This window comes from Zonotrichia leucophrys, chromosome 3 (assembly GCF_028769735.1).
Source record: "Zonotrichia leucophrys gambelii isolate GWCS_2022_RI chromosome 3, RI_Zleu_2.0, whole genome shotgun sequence".
Lineage (NCBI taxonomy): Eukaryota > Metazoa > Chordata > Aves > Passeriformes > Passerellidae > Zonotrichia > Zonotrichia leucophrys.
The window spans coordinates 27616659-27641948 of NC_088172.1; the positions used below are offsets into that span (position 1 = coordinate 27616659).

General features: G+C 36.6%; 1 protein-coding gene across 4 annotated transcripts in view; it reads left to right on the plus strand.

Moving 5' to 3' along the window:
- The window catches only part of ASAP2 (ArfGAP with SH3 domain, ankyrin repeat and PH domain 2), an 85385-nt gene that overhangs the window by 56385 nt on the left and 3710 nt on the right, over positions 1 to 25290 (plus strand). For 2 of the 4 annotated variants that reach the window (XM_064707688.1, XM_064707690.1), the window contains exons 12-27: positions 2527 to 2614; positions 4416 to 4464; positions 4573 to 4739; positions 6077 to 6210; positions 6944 to 7038; positions 8677 to 8866; positions 9293 to 9378; positions 9578 to 9693; positions 10143 to 10210; positions 10998 to 11111; positions 13870 to 14125; positions 16516 to 16677; positions 17544 to 17712; positions 19028 to 19095; positions 20741 to 20850; positions 24648 to 24770. In XM_064707688.1, the coding sequence (XP_064563758.1) occupies positions 2527 to 2614; positions 4416 to 4464; positions 4573 to 4739; positions 6077 to 6210; positions 6944 to 7038; positions 8677 to 8866; positions 9293 to 9378; positions 9578 to 9693; positions 10143 to 10210; positions 10998 to 11111; positions 13870 to 14125; positions 16516 to 16677; positions 17544 to 17712; positions 19028 to 19095; positions 20741 to 20850; positions 24648 to 24770 (1995 nt within the window). The remainder of the gene's footprint in view (positions 1 to 2526; positions 2615 to 4415; positions 4465 to 4572; positions 4740 to 6076; positions 6211 to 6943; positions 7039 to 8676; positions 8867 to 9292; positions 9379 to 9577; positions 9694 to 10142; positions 10211 to 10997; positions 11112 to 13869; positions 14126 to 16515; positions 16678 to 17543; positions 17713 to 19027; positions 19096 to 20740; positions 20851 to 24647; positions 24771 to 25290) is intronic. The other 2 variants (XM_064707689.1, XM_064707691.1) reach the window with 2 other exon arrangements.

Here is a 25290-nt window from a genome sequence, read left to right on the forward strand (position 1 = left end):
GCTTATAAGTCAGTTTTGATGGATAAAGAGTTGCCATTTTTGCAGGAAGGAACATGAGTGATGTTCAGGTCTGTGTATGGCATGAAAGGTGGCAGCACTTTTCAGGGTGTTGGCATGTTAACATGGGTGTCCAAAAACTCAGCAGTAGTCTCAAGTCTCAAGTAGCGACTCAATCAGGAAAGTAAATCTCAGAAGTTTAAACAAGTAGTGTAATATGAGTTACATTTGCTAGTCTTTTCCATGTCTAGTGTCTCCCAATCCTGCCAAGTGTCTGAATCAGTGTGGCTAAGGAGCTCCCACTGCCTTACCTCCCTTTGTCTTTAAGCTTGAGCTTCTCCCCAGGCAGCACCTGCCATGTAATGGAAGTGTGGTGGGCACAGGCCAGGGAGGCTGCTGGAGAAAAACTGTTAGTCAGCTGCAGGATGGAAGCATGAACGAGGTGCTGTCAGCCACAGGCACAGGGGTTTTAATGCCCTTTGTTGATGCTGACTTCAGGTTAGGAGTTCTTCAGATAAAAGCTCGAGAATATGTATGGATTCCAAGATCAGCATATTTGCCCAGGATACGCTGTTGGTGTTGCAGCCATTTCTTTGGGTTGCCAGAACTGAGTTCTCCTGTCCCAAGGGACAAGTCCTGTGGGCATTGCTCCTTCAGACCCCTCTAAAGCATTTTACTGCATTCATTTACAGCTTCATAAGTTAGAGAAAACTAATTAGGTCCCAAATGCACTTCAGATACAAAGTCTTGGGGCAAGGGAATTTTCTCTTAAACGTGAATTGCATTTTTACATTCTGATAGAGCCTGTGAGAAAGGTATATATGAGTTGTCCAGTGTCTATATAATTAATAATTTAGAAATATTTTTATATATTTATATATAATTTATAACTAAATAATTAAAACTGTATGCAGTTTTACTACTAAAACGAAGGCTGGAATTGGAAAAACTATTTATTAGGCAGAGAATACAATGCAACTGTCAATAAATTGTCATCTTGCTGCCTCCAAAACCTCTCTTGGGTATAATTTGTTTTACATTGCCCAGCAAGTGACCTGCACATTTATTGTTTCAAAGCTTGCACGACTTTGTTTTGTCTGCTGCTTATGCTGGGCAAAGCATGAGTGTACTATTTTTCAAGGACACCATGCTTTTTTTTTTCCCTAACAGGAAAAAAAAACCTAAAAAAACCTAATTGTTTCCTTTTTTATGTTGGTCTATGCTTTTGATTTTTTTTTAAACTGGTCTGCAGATATAATGGTACTGTTCTTTTTTGGCGAGCTGTATTGTTTTATCAGATTGTTTCAAGGGAATCTGTAATCTTTTGACTTCTTGTTCCTTGTTTTTTTGACTTAAATGTTTTCATCAATAAATTTAGATGAGATTGTGAGAATATCTACATTTCTTATGATTCATTGCAAGTTAATAACATTATGTGATAGTAGTAGCTTCATTTGGTAATAGTTTTGTTTAGATATTTAAATCTTATTTTAGCAACTTAGTCTATAAATATTGTTAGAATGCCACAATGGGTGTGGTAATGAGTTTGTGAATATTGCTTTCCTTATAATAGTTCTTTCCTAATGGTTTAATGATGATTTAATGATTGTTTAGATATTATTGTCTAGAGCAAAGGTTGACTAGTTAAATCTGCTTTCTAATTTAATTATTCTAAAAGAAGAGTGAAACTAGTTATCAATTGTAGGGAGTGAAAGCCATTCCTCAAATCAAGGTTGCAAACAAATCTTTCTAGGTCCTACCCCAGGTCTGTAGCACAGGTAGGTTAAGGGAAAGAAGAGTGCAGAAGTGCTGTTGAAAAAGTTCTTTGTGGCCTTTATGAGCCTTTCAAAATGCAGGTTCCTTGTGAGTCTTGCTCTTAGTAGAACACTGTCACTTTCTGTTCAAAAAGAAACTGAAATAGCTGAGAGGAACTTGACTAGAAAATGTATGTCATTATAAAATATGCATTATTTCACTAGATTTTTTACTAATCAGCTAGCTCAGTTTACTTTTTTATGTTTGCTGCAAGACTCCTCTGTGAAAACTTACTTTCCTTCACTAAGTTCCCTTTAGTGACTTAAAAATTTGGCATTTGTTCCCCCCTTTAAGGGGGACCCCTTAAAGGCATTAGCAGAAGTCAAAATAATTAATTATTGAAAACTAAACAGGTAATTTTTTAAAACTTAATGTCTGAGTTTTAGGGGAATAAATATAAGGATGAACCTGTCTCTTTTTTGTACCCAGTTCCTTCAGGTAAGTTTTCCTGGTTAGTTGTAATTAAAGAGATTCTACCCTTTTTCCTTTCAAAATTCTAGTGTCTATCCAGCTACCAGTAAACAAAATCATCAAATAAAAGTCGCTTATGAACCATGATGTGGAAGAAAACATGAATGAAAACCTGGGGACCTTAAAAATTTAACAGCCATTTGTCAAGTCTTTTTGGCCAGTGGGACATTATCCTGTGCTTTCAATGTGCACCTTTCAGTCAGTGTGGGTGTACTAAAATGTGTATGTTTTATCTTCAAATAGGCTAACCGACCTCCAGCAAAGCTCAATCTGTTAACCTGCCAAGTGAAAACAAACCCTGAGGAGAAAAAGTGTTTTGACCTCATATCACGTAGGTTTGTTGTTCAGGTCTTTTTATTTGCAGCTCGTAGCAGAATTTTGTATTATTTCTGTAGATATGTCAGTAATCCACTAGAACATTTTTGCCATTGTAGAATGCTTCCCTTCATAAAATGCCCTTCCTATGACAATTTGACCTTTCAGTTATTTCAGCATAATGCAACTCACTGTGCCTGTTTCTTTGGAAAACCATTTGTACTTAAAAGCTGTCTTCACTTTTTTTTTTCTATTTAAGTTTTTGCTGTCTTACAGCACAGTAACTATTTTTTGCTATGACATCACTCTTCATACTAAAAATATCCTAGCTCATCATCTTGAAAAGTTAAAACTTGTGCATAAGATCAAAAGGTGCTTGTTAAACTTTTAAAATTTTAGTCTGGTGGTTGCTATGCAACTATGAGCAAAATACTAAACACATTTTTTTGGTTTTATTATTTCATAATAGATAGAAAGGTGAGATAAAGAATCTACATGTTAAACCCACAAAAACAGACTAATTTTTGGATCAGAATGGGATGATATGAAATTGTGTAGTAGAATGTTTCCTTTGTTTTCTAACTAGGATATTTCACTGAAATATGTATCTCAAATTAGCTGGGGAGAAGAATATAAATGTATTCCTCATTTTTTCCTTTATTGAAGCATAAAATTCTTCTGCATTTGGAAATGTAAGCTGTGCTGCTTATGTGCATGGACTCGAATGCTGTGTGTAACATACAGCTGATTCATTTCTGCTCAAGCAGCTGGGCTTCCCTGTTTGCTTTTGCACTTTCTTTCTTTGTTGATGACTGTGTCATGTTTTGCCCAGTGTCAGCTTACTGCAATGTTACCACACACTTGAAAAGGCATAACTGGCCTCTCAGACTTCTCCAGATTACTTGTTCACTTTGTTTTACTGTAGAGTAAAAAAAAATTCCTTGTTCTTTACAAAATGGAAATTGCTGTATCATGGCAAGATAAAAATCTGTTAATGTAGCACTTTCCTTTCTGTTCTTTCATATATCTTCACTGTTTTAATATTTTCCATGCTTGCAGCTATCTTTTAATGCCTTTTAGCCTGAATATTTTTTAAACCTTAGAAATTTTAATCTTAGAATATATTTGCCTGTAGCTCTGTTGTTCTCATCAATTATTCTCACTCCAGCTCAGTCATTAAACTGTATCATATCTTATTCTTCATAGACTTCCAATGTATTATGCTTTTTTCTTTAGTAGTTCACTATAATAACAATACTTAGAATTAGAAAAGTAGTAGTAAATTAAAAACTATGAGCTTGTTTAATTGAAACAGATTGGGGCTCATGCTGGTTGTAGTTTGGACTTTGTGTCTGGCTGATATTTTTTGAAGTTTGTGATTATTGGGTTTTAAGAGCTCATTTGAACTCTTTAAATCTTTCTTACATACACAAATGAACTCAAATAAGGACTCTATATTTTACTCCCCTCCCTCCCTCCCAGCAGAACTCTCTATTTGTGATGATGGAGGTTATATCCAGAACATGGAACATTTCCTTTGCTCTCCTGCTGCTTATGTGATAAAAACACAGGACTGAAGAAAGCAGCTTCTGTTTAAAATGCAGGAAGCCACCTTGTGTAAACACAGATATAATCATACAGGAACTGTAGGTAGTAAGGTGAAACTTCTTAAATGGACTTTTTGTCTGTCAACATACTCCAGTGATGAGAATACAGACCTTAGGAATCAATTCATTTTAGATTTCATTGAGAGATTTCTGCAAGAAGAGTTTTTCAATAACCTTTTTTAATCAGTATGTGAATTATTTATTGTGCAGACGACAGGACATACCACTTTCAAGCAGAGGATGAACAGGAATGTCAAATGTGAGTTACTTTGTTAATTTTATTGTTGACACTGGTGATCTACTGAGACTTACTTTGAACTTCAGAAGTGCCATAACACTTAATAGCAAAATATTGCTGCCATTTTAGATGGACATCTGTGCTACAAAACAGCAAAGAGGAAGCTTTAAATAATGCATTCAAAGGAGATGATAACACAGGAGAAAATAATATTGTCCAGGAACTGACAAAAGAAATTATATCTGAAGTCCAGAGGATGACTGGAAATGATGTTTGTTGTGACTGTGGAGCACAAGGTGACTCAATTAAGCATATTTCTAATTGGTAAAAATTCTTTGTCTCATGAGAATCTTTAGGCTAATGTTTTATACTTTCACTTTTACTCATTATTTCACAAAAATTATACACTTAGTAGAATATGCTAACAATTTAATGGAACTACTTTAGTAAGATTGATTTGCTATGTGCTTATTATCAGAGGGGAGAAAAGTTGCTAAGAAGCTTGTTTTTCTCCCATGTATTTTGCTAATTGTAGCTTTTGCTTACATAAATCAAATGAACTTACATAAAATATGGGTTAATAATGTAAGATTTAGGTAAAACTGAGCAGCCATAAGTTACTTGAACATTTTTAATACACCTTTTTTCTTTTTATTTTAATAATGTTTGACTAAGTGAGACAGGGAATATGTCTAAGGCTATACCCATTTTGAAAAGAATGCTCCTGCTGACTGTGGTTTGCAGTGTTGGTTTTCTTCATCAATGAATTTCTGCTTTAACCTTCTTCAAATTATTTTTAAGATGCTGCTGTTTCTTGTGTTCTTTTATGTTGCAGGGGCACTGCAGGACTTAGGGGTTTTTGATGTAGAAGTGTAGCTGCAAACATCTGCTGGGATGCTGTGTGCACTTGACAAATTGATAGTTATTCCAGCAATAACTACTGTATGGGGCTGTGGGAAGAGTCAGGCCTGCTGTCTTACAAAGGACAGTGTAAATGGCAACTAACAAACCTTTATCAAACAAATTAATTGCTAAGCTGTCTCAATCTTCAGAAATGAGTTATTTGGCTGGAAGATGAGGGAATGATGTAGTAAATGCAAAATACCAGGAGAAAAGACTTTCAAGGGCTATGAAAGGAGAGGGATGAGCCTTGATGTCTTTGAAGTAGTTGAGTGAGAATCTTGTAGTGTGGGCTGTGTGTGCACTTCTGAATCACTTCTGCTTCACGTGGTTGAAAGTCTATATTTGAAGTACAAAAGAACCCCAACCTGTAAATGTTGTTATTTCAGTTTAAACTGCACCTGTATTCCCAGTTGAGAGTATGACACCCTTATATTGGTGGTGGGAAAATGTAGTTCCTGAAAGTTGTTTGAAGAATGACAAACTGGAGTGGTTAATGGGCTCCCTTGGATAGCAATGTCTTTCACAAAATAAAAATTCTCCTCTTCACTTCTCTCAGCATTAAAAAAGGACCTGGATTTTTTCCTGGTAGAGTAAATGTAAAAACATAAATTAACAAAAAAAATTAATTTACAAGAATCTTATTTTACAGAATTTCATTAATGTATTCTACATTTTCTAGATAAATAATTGCATGAATAAATTTTAATTCTGTGGGTGCCTTCTGTTACAGATCCTACCTGGCTTTCAACAAATTTGGGAATTTTAACTTGCATTGAATGCTCAGGAATCCATAGAGAACTTGGTGTTCATTATTCCAGAATGCAGTCACTTACATTAGATGTGCTGGGAACATCTGAACTTCTGGTAATCAAATTGCTTTTATTAACTTAAAAATAGTAGAAGTAAAATACTTCTAACACAAGTATATTTTTTGTCACTTTAGCAAGCTGTTCTCATCCTGAAGTTGTCTCTGGATAAACACAATTTAAGAAATCTTAATTTTTTAAGTTTATTGGAACCTTGTGGAACATAGTGTCCTACTGTAAACTTTTTCTTATCTTAGAACTCAAATTAGTAGAGGCTTAATATTTTTTGTATTTTCAAATCTTTTTATCCTGAGTTGCTTTTTAGAAGAACACAGCTGTTTGGCATATTAATGTGCTTCAGATTAAAAATTGGAGGACTTCACAAATACTTAACCCATTAATTATTTAGCAGTATTTTAGAAGACCACTTTTAATCCCCAAAGGAAAAAAATGTATTTAGCTTTGCTGCACAAAGAAGTTACCACTTATCAGCTGCTCCGTGACAGTTTGTATGTGTGTTCTTACCCAGCACAGAGAATTTGCATTTATTGTAAGAACTGGTGTCTTAATGGATTATTCTGCAGTTATTTGTTCATGTACTAAATCCCAGTTGAAAATTCACATCTAAAAAAAGTCCCTAATCTGTTTGTTGTTGCTGACAAAGCAGCAGGCCAAGGAACCAGAAATAAGAGGTCCCAACTGCCATTTTCCCTTGTTCTCCCCTTGTTGTGGCTGTGGCTAATAACTGAACACATTTATTAATTGAACTGTGGGATTTTGTTTTTTAACAGCTTGCAAAGAATATTGGGAATGCTGGATTTAATGAGATTATGGAATTCTGTCTTCCAGCTGATGAGGTGGTCAAACCTAATCCAAGCAGTGATATGTAAGTAAAGAACCACTACTTCTGAGAAAGGCAGGCATTTAATTTAATATTGCTAACGGGCTGTGCCATTATGGTTTGCACTGGCAGGCCATGGAAGATGTGTAGTATCTTATTTATGGTTTTATAGCTGAGGAGTAAACCTTTCTTCTGATGTTTTGCATGTCTGTTTTATTGAGTTTTATCTGGCTGTAGCTACTCTAATAGTAAGGAATATCTTACCAACTCTTTGAATCATGGTTTGTGGGAAAGAAACAAATTAACTGTGACTTGTTGGCAACCTTAAAGTCATACAAGGATAGGGATAAAAACCAAAGCAATTCATTTTGTGCTATTTGAAAACAAAATAAATATTGTAAAGAAGTGCACATTTACTTGGAAGATACAGAACAGCATTTAGAAACTACACCTAGGACCGAAGTCCGTGTGGAATGGAGACAGAACATTTAACTGAATTCCTCGAAAGCGCTGAACAGGGATGGCAGAGATACAGCAAGGACAGCTGCCTACTTGGCTGGATACTACTCATCATGAAAGAGCCAGTAAACAATGCAGAAACAAACCCAGAAGAATTGGCTCTGGATGAAGCTAATTTTACATTAGGTGTATTTTTAGCATTCTGACAAAACCAGTGTTAAACAAGGCAGTTTAGAGAATTTTGGACTACTACTATCAATAATAATGCAGAGTATTAATATTAATAATTTAAATTACTAATAATTTTACCATATGCTGAATCTATATAATAAGAACACTTCTAAAAATTTGTATTTAAAAAGATAATTTCGTTTGATACCTCAAAAATTATCAAAATTTGGGCTATTTTAATGAAAGGAGAACCTGACTACTATCAAATGCTTTATGAACAAGAGTTATCCATTGATTCAATTTTTTTTTTTTTTTTACTTGTTGCCCATTACATAGTATCTAGATGATGTGGTATGACTTTGTCAATTGTCTTCTGTGCAATGCTGTGTTCATCCCACGAGCTGCTAAGAGCTGCCTTTGGGAGGCAAGCAAACTCCTGTCTTGGAGTGATGGGAAGAGGAGTAGATGTGTTACTGGGCATCAACAGCAGAAGTGATAACTGGTGCTGAGTCAGGTGGACTAAGTTTTTATCTTGGTTTAGAAATGTTGCTAAAAGTTCCAACACATCCTCCCTGTTACAGTTGTGGTGAAGAGTTTAAAAAACATACTCCTGTGAATTCAAATTCAAGGCCTGGATAGTGGTGTGCAGAGGTATAAAATAGATTTTTTTTTTTGGTATCCCATGCCTTCCATCCCTTTCCATCCCCTCCTTGTGTAGGAGTACCAAGTCAGGTAAACATAAACCTGCAAGGCAGCATAAACCAACGTTATGAAGCATTGATGGATCTTCTGTACATAGAGCTGGATAGTCTTGATCTCAACATCATTGCAGGGTTTGGAGGGAGAAATTCATGGTCCATCTTCATATTGGATATTTGATTCATTTTCTCTAACTACATTTCATACTTGAAATATGAGACTGCATGGTTTCATGCATATTTAAAAAGAAAAATTATCATAATGAAGGATTTCAAATGACTTGCATGTATTTATGGAAATGATAATATGTATCTTCAGCTGAAAGTTATAGAAGTAAATCACATTCAATTTCAGGAATGCAAGAAAAGATTACATTACTGCCAAGTATATTGAGAGAAAATATGCAAGGAAGAAGCATGCAGACAATGCAGCTAAATTGCACGCTCTTTGTGAAGCAGTGAAATCAAGAGACATTCTTGGGTTAGTTCAAGTGTATGCTGATGGGGTGGATCTCACAGAAAAAATTCCACTGGCCAATGGTCATGTAAGTGTTGTAAATTTTATTAGACAAGTTGTTGTAAGTGCAATATGCATTCATTAATTAAAAATTATTTGAAATAATATCTGAAACACTGTTCTGAATGTAAGTAATTTTAACGATGTAATTTAACAATAAAAAAAGAAGATATTAAACAGTTTAATCTAAAATTGTTTCCAAGTACTATCTTATTTTAAATTTATTAAAACATTAAATATTAAAGCATTCAATAATCCATTAGTTTTCAACTCATTTATTTATTTATTTACTTTAAAGGAACAAAAGGGACACAGTAAGTCTTCACAGATGTTTTAATGGTAGCCTGTTTGAGTATTTTGAAATTTCATGTTTAATTTGATTTAATTAATGTCTTACTAAAATTTCTTCTTCTTCAGAAGAAGAAACAAATATCATTTTTCATTTTATTCTTAGGAGCAAGATGAAACAGCACTGCACCTTGCTGTTAGATCAGTTGATCGAACATCCCTTCATATAGTTGACTTTTTAGTGCAGAACAGGTAAGTATGGAAAGCTAAATATTGACATTGCTTTTATGTAAAGTAATATAAATGCTAAATAAATACAATTACTAAAGTACTAAAGCTGTATTTGCAAATGTAATTTTATTCTTTGAAAATCTTCTAATGAGAGTAGCTTAATAATATAGATCAGGAAACTTATGTTTAATTACCTTTCTTCTTTCTTGTACTCCAAAAGTGGCAATCTAGATAAGCAAACCTGTAAAGGTAGCACAGCCCTGCATTACTGCTGTCTAACAGACAACGTTGAGTGCCTCAAACTGCTGCTGAGAGGGAAGGCTTCTATTGAAATAGGTAAAAGGGTAATGTGTACTTCAATTTCCTATTTGTCATTGCTTCAGAAAGGAAACAGTGAAGTTGGAATAAGTGCGTTTTCTCCTCCATTGTTTTTCATAATTCTGTAAATCTTCATTATCAGAGAATCAGTATTCACTGTTTATTTCAAGTTTGAAATTGACCTATATATTACACTTAGTTTTTAAACAGGTTTAGATTTTTAATTGCTGTTGTCAAGTTATATACTGCCATTTCATGGCTATCATTCATATATATATTTATGGCATCTTTAATTGCTACTGCTTGTCATGTTCTGAGGGTTGATATGAGCTGGACCTACCTATAAAGGAAAGAGATGAGTTTTCAAGTGTGTTGCTCTGGTACTTTATTATGCAGGTTTGTCTTTAGTAATGGACATGTTATAGTGACATCTCTCATCATGCATTTCTTTTTTTGCTGTAATATAGCAAATGAAGCAGGAGAGACACCACTTGATATAGCTAAACGTTTAAAACATACTCACTGTGAAGAATTGGTGAGTATTGTGTCATTCTGTGTGTGCATTTCATGTCTGATCATTTAACAGTTTGCAGCTGAATATTCAGTGAATCTATTCCAGATGCAATAGCGATGTAGTAGAAACAGTTATGTCCTCAGAAATGGTCATATGCTTATATAAAGTTATATGCTTTTAAGAAGAAAACAATATTTTTCTTCAGATGCAAGGGAGTGGTTGAGTCGCCTTTCTTCGAGGTATTCAGAAATGATGTAGATAGGGCTATGGTTTAGTGGTGGATGTGGCAGTTCTGGGTTCATGGCTGGATATTAAAGGTCTTTTCCAACGTAAATGATTCTATGGATTGAAGTGTCTGGCATCTCCTCTAATTACTAAAGTACTTTTTATGAGTGAAGGCTTTGATGAAGGTAATTATCTTGTTGCCCAGAGAAGTTGTGGATGCCCCATCGTATTAGGGGGATCAAAGCTTCTTAATAAGTCACTCGGATTCAAGGAAACTGCCACTGCAGTTAATTTCTTTGAATTGCAATTTCTAAATCAGAGCAAATACAGTGTGGTGCTTCTTATCACAAAATGGAGAATGGATCTACAATGGTTAATGAAATGTCTGGTTACTTTTGATTTATTTGTGTTGTATTTGGTAACACAGCATAATTTCAATTTACTTCAGTGCAATTCATTTTACTTTCCAGATTGCTGAAATCAAGATTCTTCCTATTTGTGGACTTTGTTTTCTTTTAAATATGTTGTTTAAATAAGTACTGCCCGTAATATAAGTGTCAACAGTCATCTTTTTTTTCCTTAGCTTACTCAAGCACTGTCTGGAAGATTTAATTCTCATGTTCATGTAGAATATGAATGGCGGTTACTTCATGAAGATTTGGATGAAAGTGATGATGATGTGGATGAAAAGCTACAGGTTTGTATCAATATTATTTTTCTGTACACATGCATGTGTAAGTGTGATGTTCATAATTATTTCAATAACTTAGCTTTTACTATAACTTTACTTTTACTATATGAAGACACTGTGAAATAAATCTCTGTAGTAAAATGCAGTAGCTTAAATTTTTGTTTCTGGAATTATAGTTGGTCTTCTTTTTCCTCTTAAAAAATGACCATATGGTCCCAAATTATTAGCCATGTGTTATATATTCTTTTCAACCAAGTTAATAGTTGGTTTCAATATATCAGGAATATTTAGATCTGCTGATTGTGAAGCAGATCCAACATGAACTGGGAAAATTGCCTTTACAATGGAAGGCACCTCACACTATCTCCTCATGTTTGTAAAATATCTCCAGTCAATGGCTCTAACTTTAAAACAGTTTATGCATTGTTTTGTCTTCAACTGAACCTGTGCATTAAATAAGTTGCATCCATTAACAGCAGGGTAGGGTCTTAATTCTGAATCTTCACGTATAAAATAATTTTTCATTTTCATGCTTTTCAAACCTGAAATGTCTAGTGGAGTTGTGGCACTTTTAGGTCCAGAATCACAGAATGGTTGGGGTTGGAAGTCTAACCTCCCTGTTACACCAGGATCACCTGGAGCCAGTTGCCCAGGACCATATCCAGATGGCTTGAATGATGGTCATATTGCAAAACATTTCAATAGCACAGAAACTTCATTGCATTTTCAAAATTTAATTTCTGAAATCTATGAGCTGCTAGATCCAGTTCTTCTGCATGAGCATACTCTATCCTCATATTTATGTACTCCTATATATTTTATCACCCTCCAGATAGTAACAATAGTAATGATGATCATTTTGATAAAACTAATTGAAACCTTTAGAGGTCTCATGTTTTCCAAGTGCAAAAGTTTTTGGTTCTTTACAAATGCTAATCCCTTTCTGGCATGATCTAGATTTGTTTTTTGATCTGTTCTTGTCCTTCACTTTCTTCATTGTTGCCAGTTGCCTTCTGCAGTAAGTGGGGGTTTTTTGACTAATCCCTGAGCTCCATCTCATATAGGAAGATATCTGCTACTCAACAGTGTGGCTAAAATTATGAAGCTCCTATTTCACTGCCCACTCTTAGTAAGTTTATACTCCAAGGACTTTTGAAAGGAGATTAAAGACTATTAATCACAGAGTCCCAGTGTCTGTGACTACATTGTTCACACGGGTGAATACTGTTGTTGCTTAGGATCACATCAGAGTTTTGTTTTTAAATGTCAAGCTATTGGATGTATTTTGCTGGTAAGACAACTGAATAGATTTTGTAATCTATGTCAGAAGAGGTCATGTCTGAAATTTAAGTTATTTTAGTCCAGAATATTTAATATATGAGAAACTCTAACCTAAAAGAAGGTTAAGATAATTCAACTGGTTTCTGCTGTTGTTGTACACCATGGCTGCCTGGTCCTGCCTCAGCTTTTGCCTCCACTCTGGCACACATTTGTCCCTTGTACTGAATTGCTTCAGTTTGGTGAGCCAGTGAAAAGCTGAATCATAAACATGAAAAAGAACTTCTGCTAGTTTAGAAAGCAGAAGAAGGTGTGGGCTGAAACAAGTCCCAGAACTAGGACAGTGGAGAGGTAAGGGAAGGGAGAGTGTCAGCCAACGAGGAGTGAGGCTGCTAAGCCAAAGCAAGGGTAGGGACTATAATGTACATAATTCTGATAAATCTTGGAGTTATAATGCTGTGCTATAACAGATCTAAAGGCCCTACATGATGAATCCAGAAGTAATCATTGAATGTATTCAGAGGAAAATCAATTGCTTGTTAGTGATACTGTTGATGTAAATCTTTATTCTGCCTAAATGCTATTACTATAAATTGTTATTTTAATTTCATACAGACAATATGTCAGTATGGCATGTTTATCTAGCATTATTTCTGAAGGTATATTTATGCTCTCTGGGCTGTGGATTGTTAAAGTCCATTGCTGTACTAGCCATTTGAATTTGTAACTCCAGCTATTTTAATTATCACTTGATAATAGTAATGACTATGCTTGCTGTTGAAACAGGAGGAATAGTGCTAAGTGCAGAGGATTGCTGTAAATCTCAAAACCAGCTAATCAGATAGAATTCGATAATGTGTGTAGGATGAGCAATGTTCCATCCCAGCTGCCAATTGAAGTAATCTCCCAAACTTACCCAGTAATACTAGTGAGATAAAAAGAGTTTAAGAGAAGTTTTGGCTACTCATTTGTTGTAGGCTGAGCTACAGGTAGAATACTTAGATGAAATCTTGTCTGGGTCATGGGATCATGATCATCCATTTGGGATTTAGCTCTGCTGAGCTTCAGATGAGGCTTAGGACCTACAGTTATTTATTTATTTTGAAAATACTGCTGGATATTTTGATGCAGGAAAACTTTATTTGATCCAGCCTGAAAATCTATTCTGGTTATCTGTAGAAGTATAGTCTTGTGTGTATAGGGATACAGTGGTATCCTGTAGCAGTGTACTACAGAAGAAATTAAAATATATTAATAGTTTTGAAGTGCAATTCACCTTAAATCTTTTGTTGTTGTTGTTAAGGTGCACAGTTTTTTTGCCTTGAAGAGGGCAGAATGTAGGTTTTAGGTTATGTATTAAAAGCAACAGAAATGCATTTTAGACACCATTTTTTCTTTCTAGAAACGAATAACTTTCTATTAACTAATACATAAAATAAATGCAAGTAATGTGATATCAAAGAGTACTTTTTTTATTGTGTTAAAGCAACCCAGTCCCAACCGGAGAGAGGACAGGCCTGTCAGCTTCTACCAGCTTGGATCAAACCAACTTCAGCCTAATGTAGCATCCTTGGCAAGAGATGCAGCAAACATTGCTAAGGACAAGCAAAGAGGATTTATGCCAAGTATATTACAGAATGAAACATATGGAGCAATACTCAGTGGCAGCCCACCTCCCATTCAGCCTGCAGTACCTGTTACAAGTAGTGCACCTCCTCTACCTCCAAGGAATATTGGCAAAGGTACTAGAAAATATAATTGTACATTAGAAGAATACCATCATAACTTTTATAAAAAGAGAAAAAAATAGGTTTTCTCTTATTTAGCACAGGTAAGTACTGGCCTCATTTTGCATCCTTGACGTGAATCTACATAATGTCTTCTGAGTTCGATTATTGGTATACCTGCAAGGCAGTACACAGTTGTGTTTGGGAAAACAATACCCAGATAACCTCACCAGAGTTAAACCATTTATTAAAAGGATGGCTGCAGTCAATGTAGCTCATCAATTTTTTTGTTATATTCAGTCTTTTCATACTTCTGTTTCTTGAAGGCATCATTGTCAGGGTTCACTGTAAAGATAAAATTTCAATAGCATTTGTCTGCCATGAAGCTTTGTTTCAGACCTCAGAACATGGAGACTGTATGCAGAGCATGAGATTTTAACCTTGAAAATTCTTCTCTTAATAAATACGTGCTTCAGGGTTGTTGAAATAAAAGTCTAAGTGTCATGATGTGGAAAACTGGATGATTTTAGCAACCTGATAGCTGACTGAAAACACAGCTGCCAATTACTGGTTGTCCCTAGATCATTAGAACAGTGTAAAAGTATGTGTCTCATCCTGATTCAGAGGATTGTGTGCTTGCAAAATCTACCATTAAAGCTGGTGCTGTGAACTTCATTCTTATCTTCACATGTAATCTGTTTGCATCACAGTAAAGAAACATAGAGAAATCTGAATAGGTCCTCTTAGTAGAGCTCATATTCAATGTGTTTCATTGTTGTAATACCTTTATTATCCACCATCTTTCATGGAGGCTAAATTTATGTATTCAATTCAAGAAAAGTTACTATTAAACAGATGGTATTTTATGGTGCTGTATTTGGACTCCCTAAGAGGAGATATGATCAAGAAATGTTCTGGGCACACATGGGTGACTTCTGCCTTTGGGAGCACTGTGCAGAGGTCAGAATGCAGGACTCCATGCACCAGTGATTGTGCCTGAGATGGCAAACGGATCTTCTGTGTAATATGAAAAGTCAGTTATGGAATGGCTGCATTAAATGGGCAGAAAAACTGAGAACAGAAAAGTCTGATTTTGGGTTACTTGGAAAGGGTAGGATGGGATTGGGGGAACTTTAGTTATATGTAAAACTTAACCAAGGCGGGATTACTTTGACATTTCACATGAAGTCTAAGCTTAATATCTAGACAACATTTTTTCACTTGGTGGAAAGTAATATTTTCCCTGCCAAACAGGAAAATTGACTCAAGGAGCTTGCCTGGTTTGTTTAACTGTTAGATTCTCTCTCTGAATTAGTAAAAAATTGAATAGTTAAAGAGACTGTTTTATCCTTTGATATTATTTTAATCATGGCCAACCATACAGTTTGCCCTTGATTAAATGACACATTTCAAGAAGTGTCATTTTAATTTCATTCCGAACCCCAAACTTCTTGGCATCACTGTAATACAACTCATGCCATGAAGACAATGCTGCCTGCCTATGATTATTAGCTCATATTCTTTACTCTAGCAATGTATTAGCCTATTAATTTATATACTTAGTTAAAAGCTATAATAGTATCATTTACCATAGCTTCTTGTCAATTGCTGATGTTGGTAATGTTTTACTTATGGTGTATTATTGCTCTTTTGTCCTCATGGCTTTAGGCTGTTTTCCAAATCTTCTGAGCCTTTTATGCTTTTCCCTGCAACCTAGTATTTGTTCATACCTTACTCTGTTTCATCTTTTCTTAATATGATACTCATGTGCTGAGTAGGGAGAAATGGCATAATATGTGCAAAATACTTGCTTTATAAAGAAAGCCTGTAGACTGTTTTATGAAAAGGAGGCAGCTCTTCAGAATGAAGTAATTTAAGAGGCTCTGAAGAAGTACTTTGTGACTGTTTCACAACTAGTTATTATAGCTTCTTGCTTGAGTGAAATTCAGGTTTACAGTTTTATTTCTAAGTCAAAACTGATGTTTCACTTTGAGTCAGCAATGTGCTCATGCTTGTGGAAGAGTGAGGTCCTTTTCTTGCAGTATCTGAGAAAATTACAGTTATCAGTCAGGGATTAAAGAAGATAGCAAGATGTGCCTTCTGCCTTCTTACTGAGAAGGTATTGATATATTTCAAGTATTGATGCACTTTAAAGTAATGACTGGAGACAAATTTTGTTTAGGTAAAGTGTTAGAAGTTTCTGGCTGATTTTTTCTGTAATTTTTAAAACCAGACTGATTTATGCTCTGACATTCCATCAGGATGCAGTGACTATAGTTGATGAATATAGTGTTGCTGAATATAGTGGTCTATCCACACCATTTCTGAAAGCACAGGTGTGAATATTAACACTTTGTGCTTAGGGTAAGTAATAATAATAATGCAGTATTTTCCTCTCTTTTTAGTTCAGCCTTCAGTTCTTGGCAGTGGTATTCAGACAATTTCTTCATCTAATGCAATGTGGAAGACAAATTCTTTAGGAGTGGAAAGTATAAGCAGGCAGAGGTCTTCATCAGATCCACCAGCTATTCATCCCCCTGTGCCGCCATTGCGTGTAACATCTACAAGTATGTTTCCACTTTCCTCTGTTCTCCCTTCTACTGTATCTAATCACAGTTGGCTTATTTTTCCATTTCCACAACTCATACTTCCTCTTTTGGTGACTGTAGCTTTGGCCTATCGTTCCCATCCAGTAACAAACTATCTTCTCTGATGCTCCAGTGAGTACTGTACGGTGTAGTGCAGGGTCAGCAGGAAACACCATCTATTACTACAGCTAGAGGGCTCATCATTTTATTTTTATATACTTATATGTATAGTTTTTGTGCTGTATTTCTCACTAGTTGTGAAGGTGAGTGTTACATGTAGGCTTGGGGCTGTGTCTCCACATTTTGCTTGATTCTTGCAGACCACTGGAATGCAAAAGGATGTTTTAATTCATTGCCAGCTGCTGTTTTGGTGGTTTTAAGAATTCAATAGCAATTTTAATTAATTGCTAAACCTAGTCTGCTGTTAGTTGTGAATCACAACAAGATTTTAAGAAAAGATGTTCCTCTAAATAAAATTTGTCAGATATTACTCACTTGGTTATTTTTCCATAAAACACAGACTGAAGGCATTGACTGGACAAATAATATTAGCACTTTAAAAAATGTATTCTGATTTGCTGTTTTCAAGAATGTGACTGACTTCAGTAATAATTTTCTTTGCTTGCACTTTAATGCTTGAATAAATTTAAGTGCTTGTGAGGTCTCCAGCTTTGACTAGGTGAAACAAAAGGTAAACCATTTTCCAGAGGTTCTCCTTTCATTACATGTAGTAAAGCATTTTTCTTACATACGTCCTGTAACAGGGGAACCTGTAATGAGAACCCAAGAAATGAAACGGTAAATAGAAATTTAATTCCATGTTTCTGTCTAACTTTCCTATATAGATGTACTTTCTCCAGCACCACCACCTCCAGTGGCAAAGACAGCCAGCATTATAGAAGCTCTGAACCAGCAGTCGAAACAGCAGCCAGCTCCTCCACAAAACAAGCCAACCCCACCACCACTGCCTCCACAACCTCCTAGCAGAATCTCTCAGAGAAAGCCTATTTCTGGGTAACTGATGTCATTTTAATCTTTAATATACTTCATTTTTAGTAACTTAATATATCTATAACATGCAATCATCAATAAAGCATGCATACTTTTGGCAATGATGTGTTCATGTGGGAATGAACAGAAGGCAGATGCTAAGGATGTAGATGAATACTACAGTTATCAAGGAATACTACAGTAAAAATAAGACAGCCTAGTGATTTAAGGTTATCTGAATATCTCCAGAACACCTAGCTATGATGGAGATAAAAAACCATAAAAGATATTCAATTCCTTATTCTCATCTAGTAACAAATAGGAGTTAATGGGACCTAATGTCTGATTGTGCCATTTACTGTTCACGTGCTTTGTATAAGTTCTGTTCCATTGAATCTTTCCATTTGTGGCAGAAGTAGAGAGACCTGGAAAAGAAAAAAAAAAAACTTTTAAATTTGCAGAAAAATAAGTTAGGAAGCTCATATGCACTGGAAAACAGAATCATATCCAAAACATCCTTGAGAAACTGAAGGAGTAGTCAAGGGAAAAGAAGGGTGTCATTCTTAGTAATTAAGAACAATCAACTAGAGGGATGAAGCATGGAGAACAGCAGAGTGTGAGTAAGCAAAAGTCCTCAGAAGAAGGATCTGTAAGGACATTGTAAGTAAGGCAGATGACCTAGTGCTGTTGTGGGAGAGTTAAAGAATGTAGTTTTACCTTAGCCTGCAAACGATAGGAATTAATTCTCTCAACTGTCTGACCACTAGTGGTGCCTCAGCAGGACTGCTGTGTTCAGTTTGGGGCATTGCAGTAAAATGAAATACTGAGGTGGGAACCAGGGGAGATCAATAAGGTAATGAGAAGTCTGGAAAATAGGGCCTTTGAGCAAATTTTGGAAGAAATAAGGTTCCATTTCCAAATTGGGACTGAAAGATAAAAGCAGCCTTGACCCTTAAGCTCCTTTCTAGCCCTTTTTGTGCATGTACCATACCTAAAAGGTAGACACAAATTGTTGAAGCTTTCTATAATGTACAGACTAATATGGATGCATAATTTTAAGAAAAAAATAAAATAACAGTGAAAGGAACTTCAAATCTCAGAAAAAGACATGAACTGCATTAACTAAACCTGTATTATTTTTCTGCCTTACTTTTTAAAAATTGGGTGCAACTTTCAATTCACTTAATCAGAAATACAGAAGAAAAGTAGTTCTTTTAAAAGCAAAATAGCTGGGACCAAAAAAGGCCAAGACTTTTATAATTTGGAAAGTACTCTGTATTATTGCTTTACACGTTCTTGTTTGTTTCTGAAACGGACCAATTTCTCACTTTCTGCATAGGACTGAGAAGTCATCTGGCTTAACAACCAAAGGGCAGACCAGAGGACTTGGTTCTCTACAACAACCTGGTAATTGTGGTTTAGAGATTTATTTTATTATAATTAAGCTGTCATAACAATCAAAGGGAGAGTGTGGGTTTGTTGAGGTTTTCTTTAATCTGTTAATTTACCTTACACATTTAAATATAATCACTGCCAACATTCTTCTTATTTCTCTTTGTGGTTGTGTAGGCCCTGATGCCTCAAGTTCTTTAGTGTGAGCAGAGCTATGGGCCACATAAAGTCAACAATGGGACCATGTAATAAATGTAATCACAGAATGGTTGGTGTTGGGAGGGGCCTCCACAGGGTATCAGGTCTAACCCCTTCCTCAAGAAGGGTCAGCAAGAGTGGATTGCCCAGGACTGTGCCCAGAGGATGGAGACTCCACAACCTCTCTGGACAGTGTGTCCCTGTGCTGTGTCACCCTCACACTGACAAAATGTTTCCTGATGTTCAGACAGAGGCTCCTGTGTTTCAGTTTGTGTCCACTGCCTCTGCTTCTGCTTTTTAGCCAGGTGGCCACCAACACATATTGTTGTGTGGCCTGCTTGTCCCCAGGTGCAGAACTTTGTACTTCATTGCTCCAGATTCTCTCCTGGTGTCTGGACCAGGTTTCCTGAAGACCTGTCTTGCTAATAAAGGCCAAGAAGGCATTCAGTAGCTCAGCCTTTGCCATGTACTTTGTAACCAGTATCTCATCTTGGTCAACAATAGGTCCACATATTCTCTAATTTTCCTTTTGCTACCTATGGATTTATAAAAGCCCTTCTTGTTATCTTTGAATTCCTTGCCAGATTCAATTCCAGCTAGGCTTTAGCTTTCCTAACCTTACCTTGAAACCCACTCAAACAAAGGATGCATTTTGAACATTTTTGTTTGCACTGTTGTTTGCATATGTCATAAACAAGGTGTCAGATACACATTTTAGAATAGGAAAATGTGTTTCTGCCTTGAAAATCCAGAGTTTATATAGTGCCACTTTTAATTATATTGCAAATTGGTATCGCTCTTTTCATGTTAATAAACAGAGTACATTATTCAGAGTTCATTATTCATTTTGTGGTTTTTGCTGTTAAAAGTAACTACTACTTTGGGACATGACAGTAATGCAATCTCCATAAAATCTCTACAGTGAAATTTGTGCAGATTCTGTGGTGGTTGTAGTAGAATTTCTCTTACCTTGTTTGCCCTTCTACTGTATATTTTATATTCATTTGTTATTACTATGATTCTCTTTCATTTTCTCTTGACATATCCCAGAGGAATTTGCTAATGGCTATCTGCCATCTGTGGCAGGAGTCTCCTGTGAAGGATACAGCACCCTGATAATGATGGTCTTTACTAGGAAGGAAAGGTTATAACAGCATGCAGTCTGTAGTGAAGGAAAGGAGGAACAGGTTATTTGGTTCTGCCCCCATCTATTTTATCTCTCTTAGCATATCTGCACTGTTTAATGTCTTAGGTAGTTGTCTTTGGGAAAAGTGGCCTTTTTGGTAAGGAAAAGGATAGAATTCTGTTCCATTATTTAGAAAGAACCAGTAAAAACTAAATACTCATGGGATATAAAATTATTTATATACTTTTAAGAATAATTGGTTTGGTTTCAATTGGTACCATCACTCTTCCTTTTTTTGGAAGCATGCCTAATATTTACTTGCTTTGTTTACCTTAGCAGGAGAGTCATCTTCTGTATGTGACATTCCAGGAACACAGACTGGTTCTACAGCAAATACTTTGGCACAAATCCAGCCACCAGCACCAATGCCAAGGAAATCACAAATAGTAAGTACAAAATGTGGCGTTTGATTTTATTCATCTGCATTCTATCAAACACACTGTAGACATGATAGTGTGTCCTGCCATGGTAAAAGTGTGAGAGCCATGAAACATAAAAGGCCTGTATCCTGTGTTAAAGTATCTGTGTGACTGGTACTAAATAGTCACAAAAACTTTTTTTCCTTGAATTTCCTATAGGATAGTATGTGATTTTAAGTTTAAAAAAGCAAACCAAACCAGTTGGATTCTTTGTTCATGTCCAGATGTGACCAACACAATCCACAGAATTATGGTTGACTTATTGGAGATAGATAAGCTTTAGGAGTTAGTGACTTGTAGATGAGCTTGGTGAGTCACTTGTAACATGTGGCTTCATTCCCAGTCTTCAGTGAAGTAAGTGATAAGGGAATTCTTGTGCCTTTATAATGGACAGTTGTTCATGTAGGTAGGTGAAATGACTTCAAACAAGACTAACAGGAGTCAAGCTCAAAACAAAAGTAACTGTTCCTTTGTGCTGTCAATTCTCAACATTCACCTGGTGACAGGAGAGAAATCTCTTGGTAAGCATTTCCCCAGCAGAAGGTGGTTAATTCTATATTTTTCTTCTCCATCCTCCCCCAGCCTTACAGTGACTATTAGAAAAGAGATACTGGATTTAGATGGACTCTTGATCTGATTGTGTGGCCTTTTTATACTCTTACTTTTTATTTTTAATCTAGGACCATGAATGGTAACACATAGTAGTGTCAGTACCTGTAATCTTATACTGGTGTAGATAAAGGGATGTATTTCCAGATGTCAGTGGAGCTGTACATTATGTGTAGTTAACTTGGTCTTTAGTTCTTGCTTCAATTTTATGTTGCTTTCTTGTGTGATAGATGTAAAAGATCCATATCCTTGATCCTGACAGGACATCTCTGCAGGAAGCAAATCACAATATGTAGAGCCCATACATTTCTGAGGTGCTGTGTGAGACTGGGTCTGGGCAGTGTCACACATTCTGTGCAGGAGTGTGCTTCAGTAGTAAATAATGAGCAGAGAGGTAGGAGATGTGCTGTTCCAGGCTCTGTAATGGTCTTATTACTGGCTTGTAATGAAAACACCTGCTTCCTTCATTCCCTGGTGTCTCTCCCTTCAACCATTTTTCCTTAACCATGTCCACTGAAATAGCAGCTCTCCAGGACAGAGTTGGGTGTGTCTGTGTGCATAGCCTGGCCATTGGTCTTGAGCACACAGAGCCCCTGTTACCTGTTTCTCATCTGATAATGATGAGAAGCCTCAGAGGCATCACCTTGCATTAGTTGGGAGTATAAAATTTTCTGGTTTCTTGCTTCCCCCACTCTTGTTCAACTAAGTTACTGTCTGCTGTCTGTCTTGCATTAAAATAACTTCCATTTTTTAGACCACAAAAAATTAAATGGTCTAAGGAGTGTAAATTTCTTATGTTGTCATATTAACTTTGTGAAGCTACTGGACTCTGATCTTAATTTCTGTTGTGTGTGCTGGGATTCAAGGGTAAGCACTGGTTACATCCTTCCAGCACATCTGAAACAGCTCCTAACTTGACTTTCTGTATAAATTGAAGTTGTAGCTTTTTTTTCTTTTTTTTTTTTTTTTTTAATAGGACAGATTGATTTAGCTATGAAAGAATGGGCTGTGCTGGCTAGTTTTGGGGTCAGTGTCTTCAATGTTTAATATTAATTGCACATAATATGAAGAACATATCTGACTCTCCAGCTCTCTCTAGGTCTTCATTAAGGTGGATTCTGTCACTGAGCAAATCATCTAGGTGAATTTCTTCTGTCATAGGACTGAGAATGAAGGGAAAACCTGGCTCAGGAGTGTGTGCTAGTTAATATGCTTTAGCTAAATTAATCTAGCTAAAGCATCTTAGCTGAGATTTAGTCAAGGGCCCCTCAGCTAAAGAGCTTTAGCTGGATCAGTCTAGCTAAAGTTCTTTGGCTAAATTGCTCCATTTAGCCTTATACTCCTGGCTTTTTTGCTATGTCTTTACCCTGCCAGGGAATCCAGAGGCCAGCCCAAGTTTAGAAAACGAATGCAGAAATGCTCCTTGAGTAAAGAAAGGACAGGTCTAGTTGTACATGCACATTTAGCCAGTGGCTTATCTCCTACACAGTGCATTTACCCAATAGCCTGTTTATCAGGTGGAAATTCCTGATTCACCTTTTGATTTCTTTTTTTCCCTCAATGTGATGTTTAGATTTTTGAAACCATTTTGTAGATACATGGGAAATTTCCCTAGAAGATTTTATTCCTCTGGGAATGAGATCTATATTAATTCCCTTGCCTTTTAAAGAACAAGAAATACCTGTAATTTCTGCATTTTGAAGTTAGTAATTATATCACTGTTGTACTGATGTGAAGCTTTTCCCTTTTGACCTAAAAGGTGGTTGTGGTGCAGACTGTCATTTGTCTGAGAGGGAGCGTCTGGAAAAATTGCAGTGCTGCAGTGCCAGGCTGGCAGCTCCCAGGGATGAGAGAGCCTCAGGCTGTGTCTGCCCTGGGCAGGCCACAGCTTTATTTCTATTAGAATTTATACTAGACAATTTATACTAGAATGCAAATGAATGCTTCTAGAGGAACATAAAAATCATGCTGCCTCCATCCTTCCCCATCCACATTCCCTCTTTTCTCTGCGTGGTGCTCAGCTCTAGCACAATGGCACAGTAAGAGACTGTTGGGCAGTTCTGTCCTCAGCAGAGCATTTTGCTGATGGAGAAAATGAGAGTTGTAAATGAGGTCTCTTGTTCCTTTTCATCTGTCTGCTCCATGGCTGACCTAAGTAGAGACTGGGACCAGGCACTGAGGGAGCTCTCCAGTGTGGTGATGAGGCCATGTATTCCTGATGCCATGTGGAACTTGTGTCCCTAACAGACGCTGCATTAGCAGCCATCTCTGACCTAAATGGCACTCACCCCTCTGCTCTGACACTTTGGAGTAGAAAGGGGAGATTTTTGTTCCCTGTGGCTGAGAAAAGGGTGGGCTCATGGTGGAAAGCTTTACACTCTGCCTCCAGCCCTTGAGCCTCTTCACTTGTTGGGTTGTTCTGCACAGAAACGCTGTGTAGGCAGCATTATTGTTGGTCTGCAACAGAGAATGGGGAGGCTGAAAAGAAATGCAGCAGCAGACTGGCTTGCACTGGGAAAGGTGTGAGATGAAGAAAACCAGAGTGAAACAATTTTGATATCACTTTGCTCAGAACATAGCTAGGACTGAGTCCCACTGCCATACTGGAATATTGCCTCTCCTTACTAAACTCTGCCTTTGAAAGAGCTGCCAAAATACTCTGTGGCTGGCAGTCCTCAGAGCACTGCTGGGAGGCAGAGTATATTTTGGTGGGTTCTTACACTACTGAAATGGGTTTAACAAATTAAGAAGGAACATATTGGCAGGTGGCTCAGGCCTCCCTCTGATAATGCTGCTGCTGTTACAATTGCACAGATTTTGATCACTGCGTCTTCTGAACAAAATCATGCTCACTGCAGTGATGTAGAGCTCTGAGGACAGAGGGTGACTCCTCTGTAGGTTTGGGTGAGCCAAAATGGAGAATTTCTTAGGGAAACATGGCCTGTGTTATTGGCACAGTGGTTCCAAAAAGCTTTGGGTGGTGCCAGATTCAGCCTGAAGCATAAGCACCCAGCATAAAAGGTATAGCTGAACTCTAACCTATGAAAACCAGCAGTTGGAAGCAGTTCTGAAACATTCTTTAAAAAACTCCAAGTCTACTCTGTCTATTTTGTGCTGTATTATTTACCTTCAGGGTTGTTTTTTTTTCATTTCAGTCAAAAACTAAACCCAAGAGAGTAAAAGCAATTTACAACTGTGTAGCAGATAACCCAGATGAGCTGACTTTTGCAGAGGGAGATATTATTGTAGTTGATGGTGAAGAAGATCAGGAGTGGTGGGTGAGTATTTTGCATTTTTTGTCAACACACTTTGAAAGCAAGAAATTAAATCTTAGAGGTTGATACTCACTTCAGAAGATCCCCTGCTGGGTTTCCAAATAATGAGAATAGTTTCATCTCATGGAAACTGGAGATGAAATTTCAAAAGCCAAACTTCAGACAAGCTTTTAGCTTTTCTCATTCACGGAAGAAAAAAAAAGGAATCTGATTAGTAGGGCTCACAATACACTGGGGACATGGTCTTCGTGATCCAGAAAATTTTTGGCAGAGTTCCAGAAATTTAAGAGTCTGCTATTGGAGGTGCTGTCTAGTGGGTTTCTGTCCTGGTTTGGGACAAACTTGGAAGGGAACTTCCAAAGGGATATTCCCTAAAGGGCAGAATTCAGTGGCCCTTCCCCCCACCTGTTTGGGAGCTAAACCTCCTTCAAGAAAAGTGGAAAAACCTGTTTATTTAACAAGCAAAGTACTCACAGACATGAAAAAATGAGTAATATTAAACAATGGAACCTCTCATTGTTTT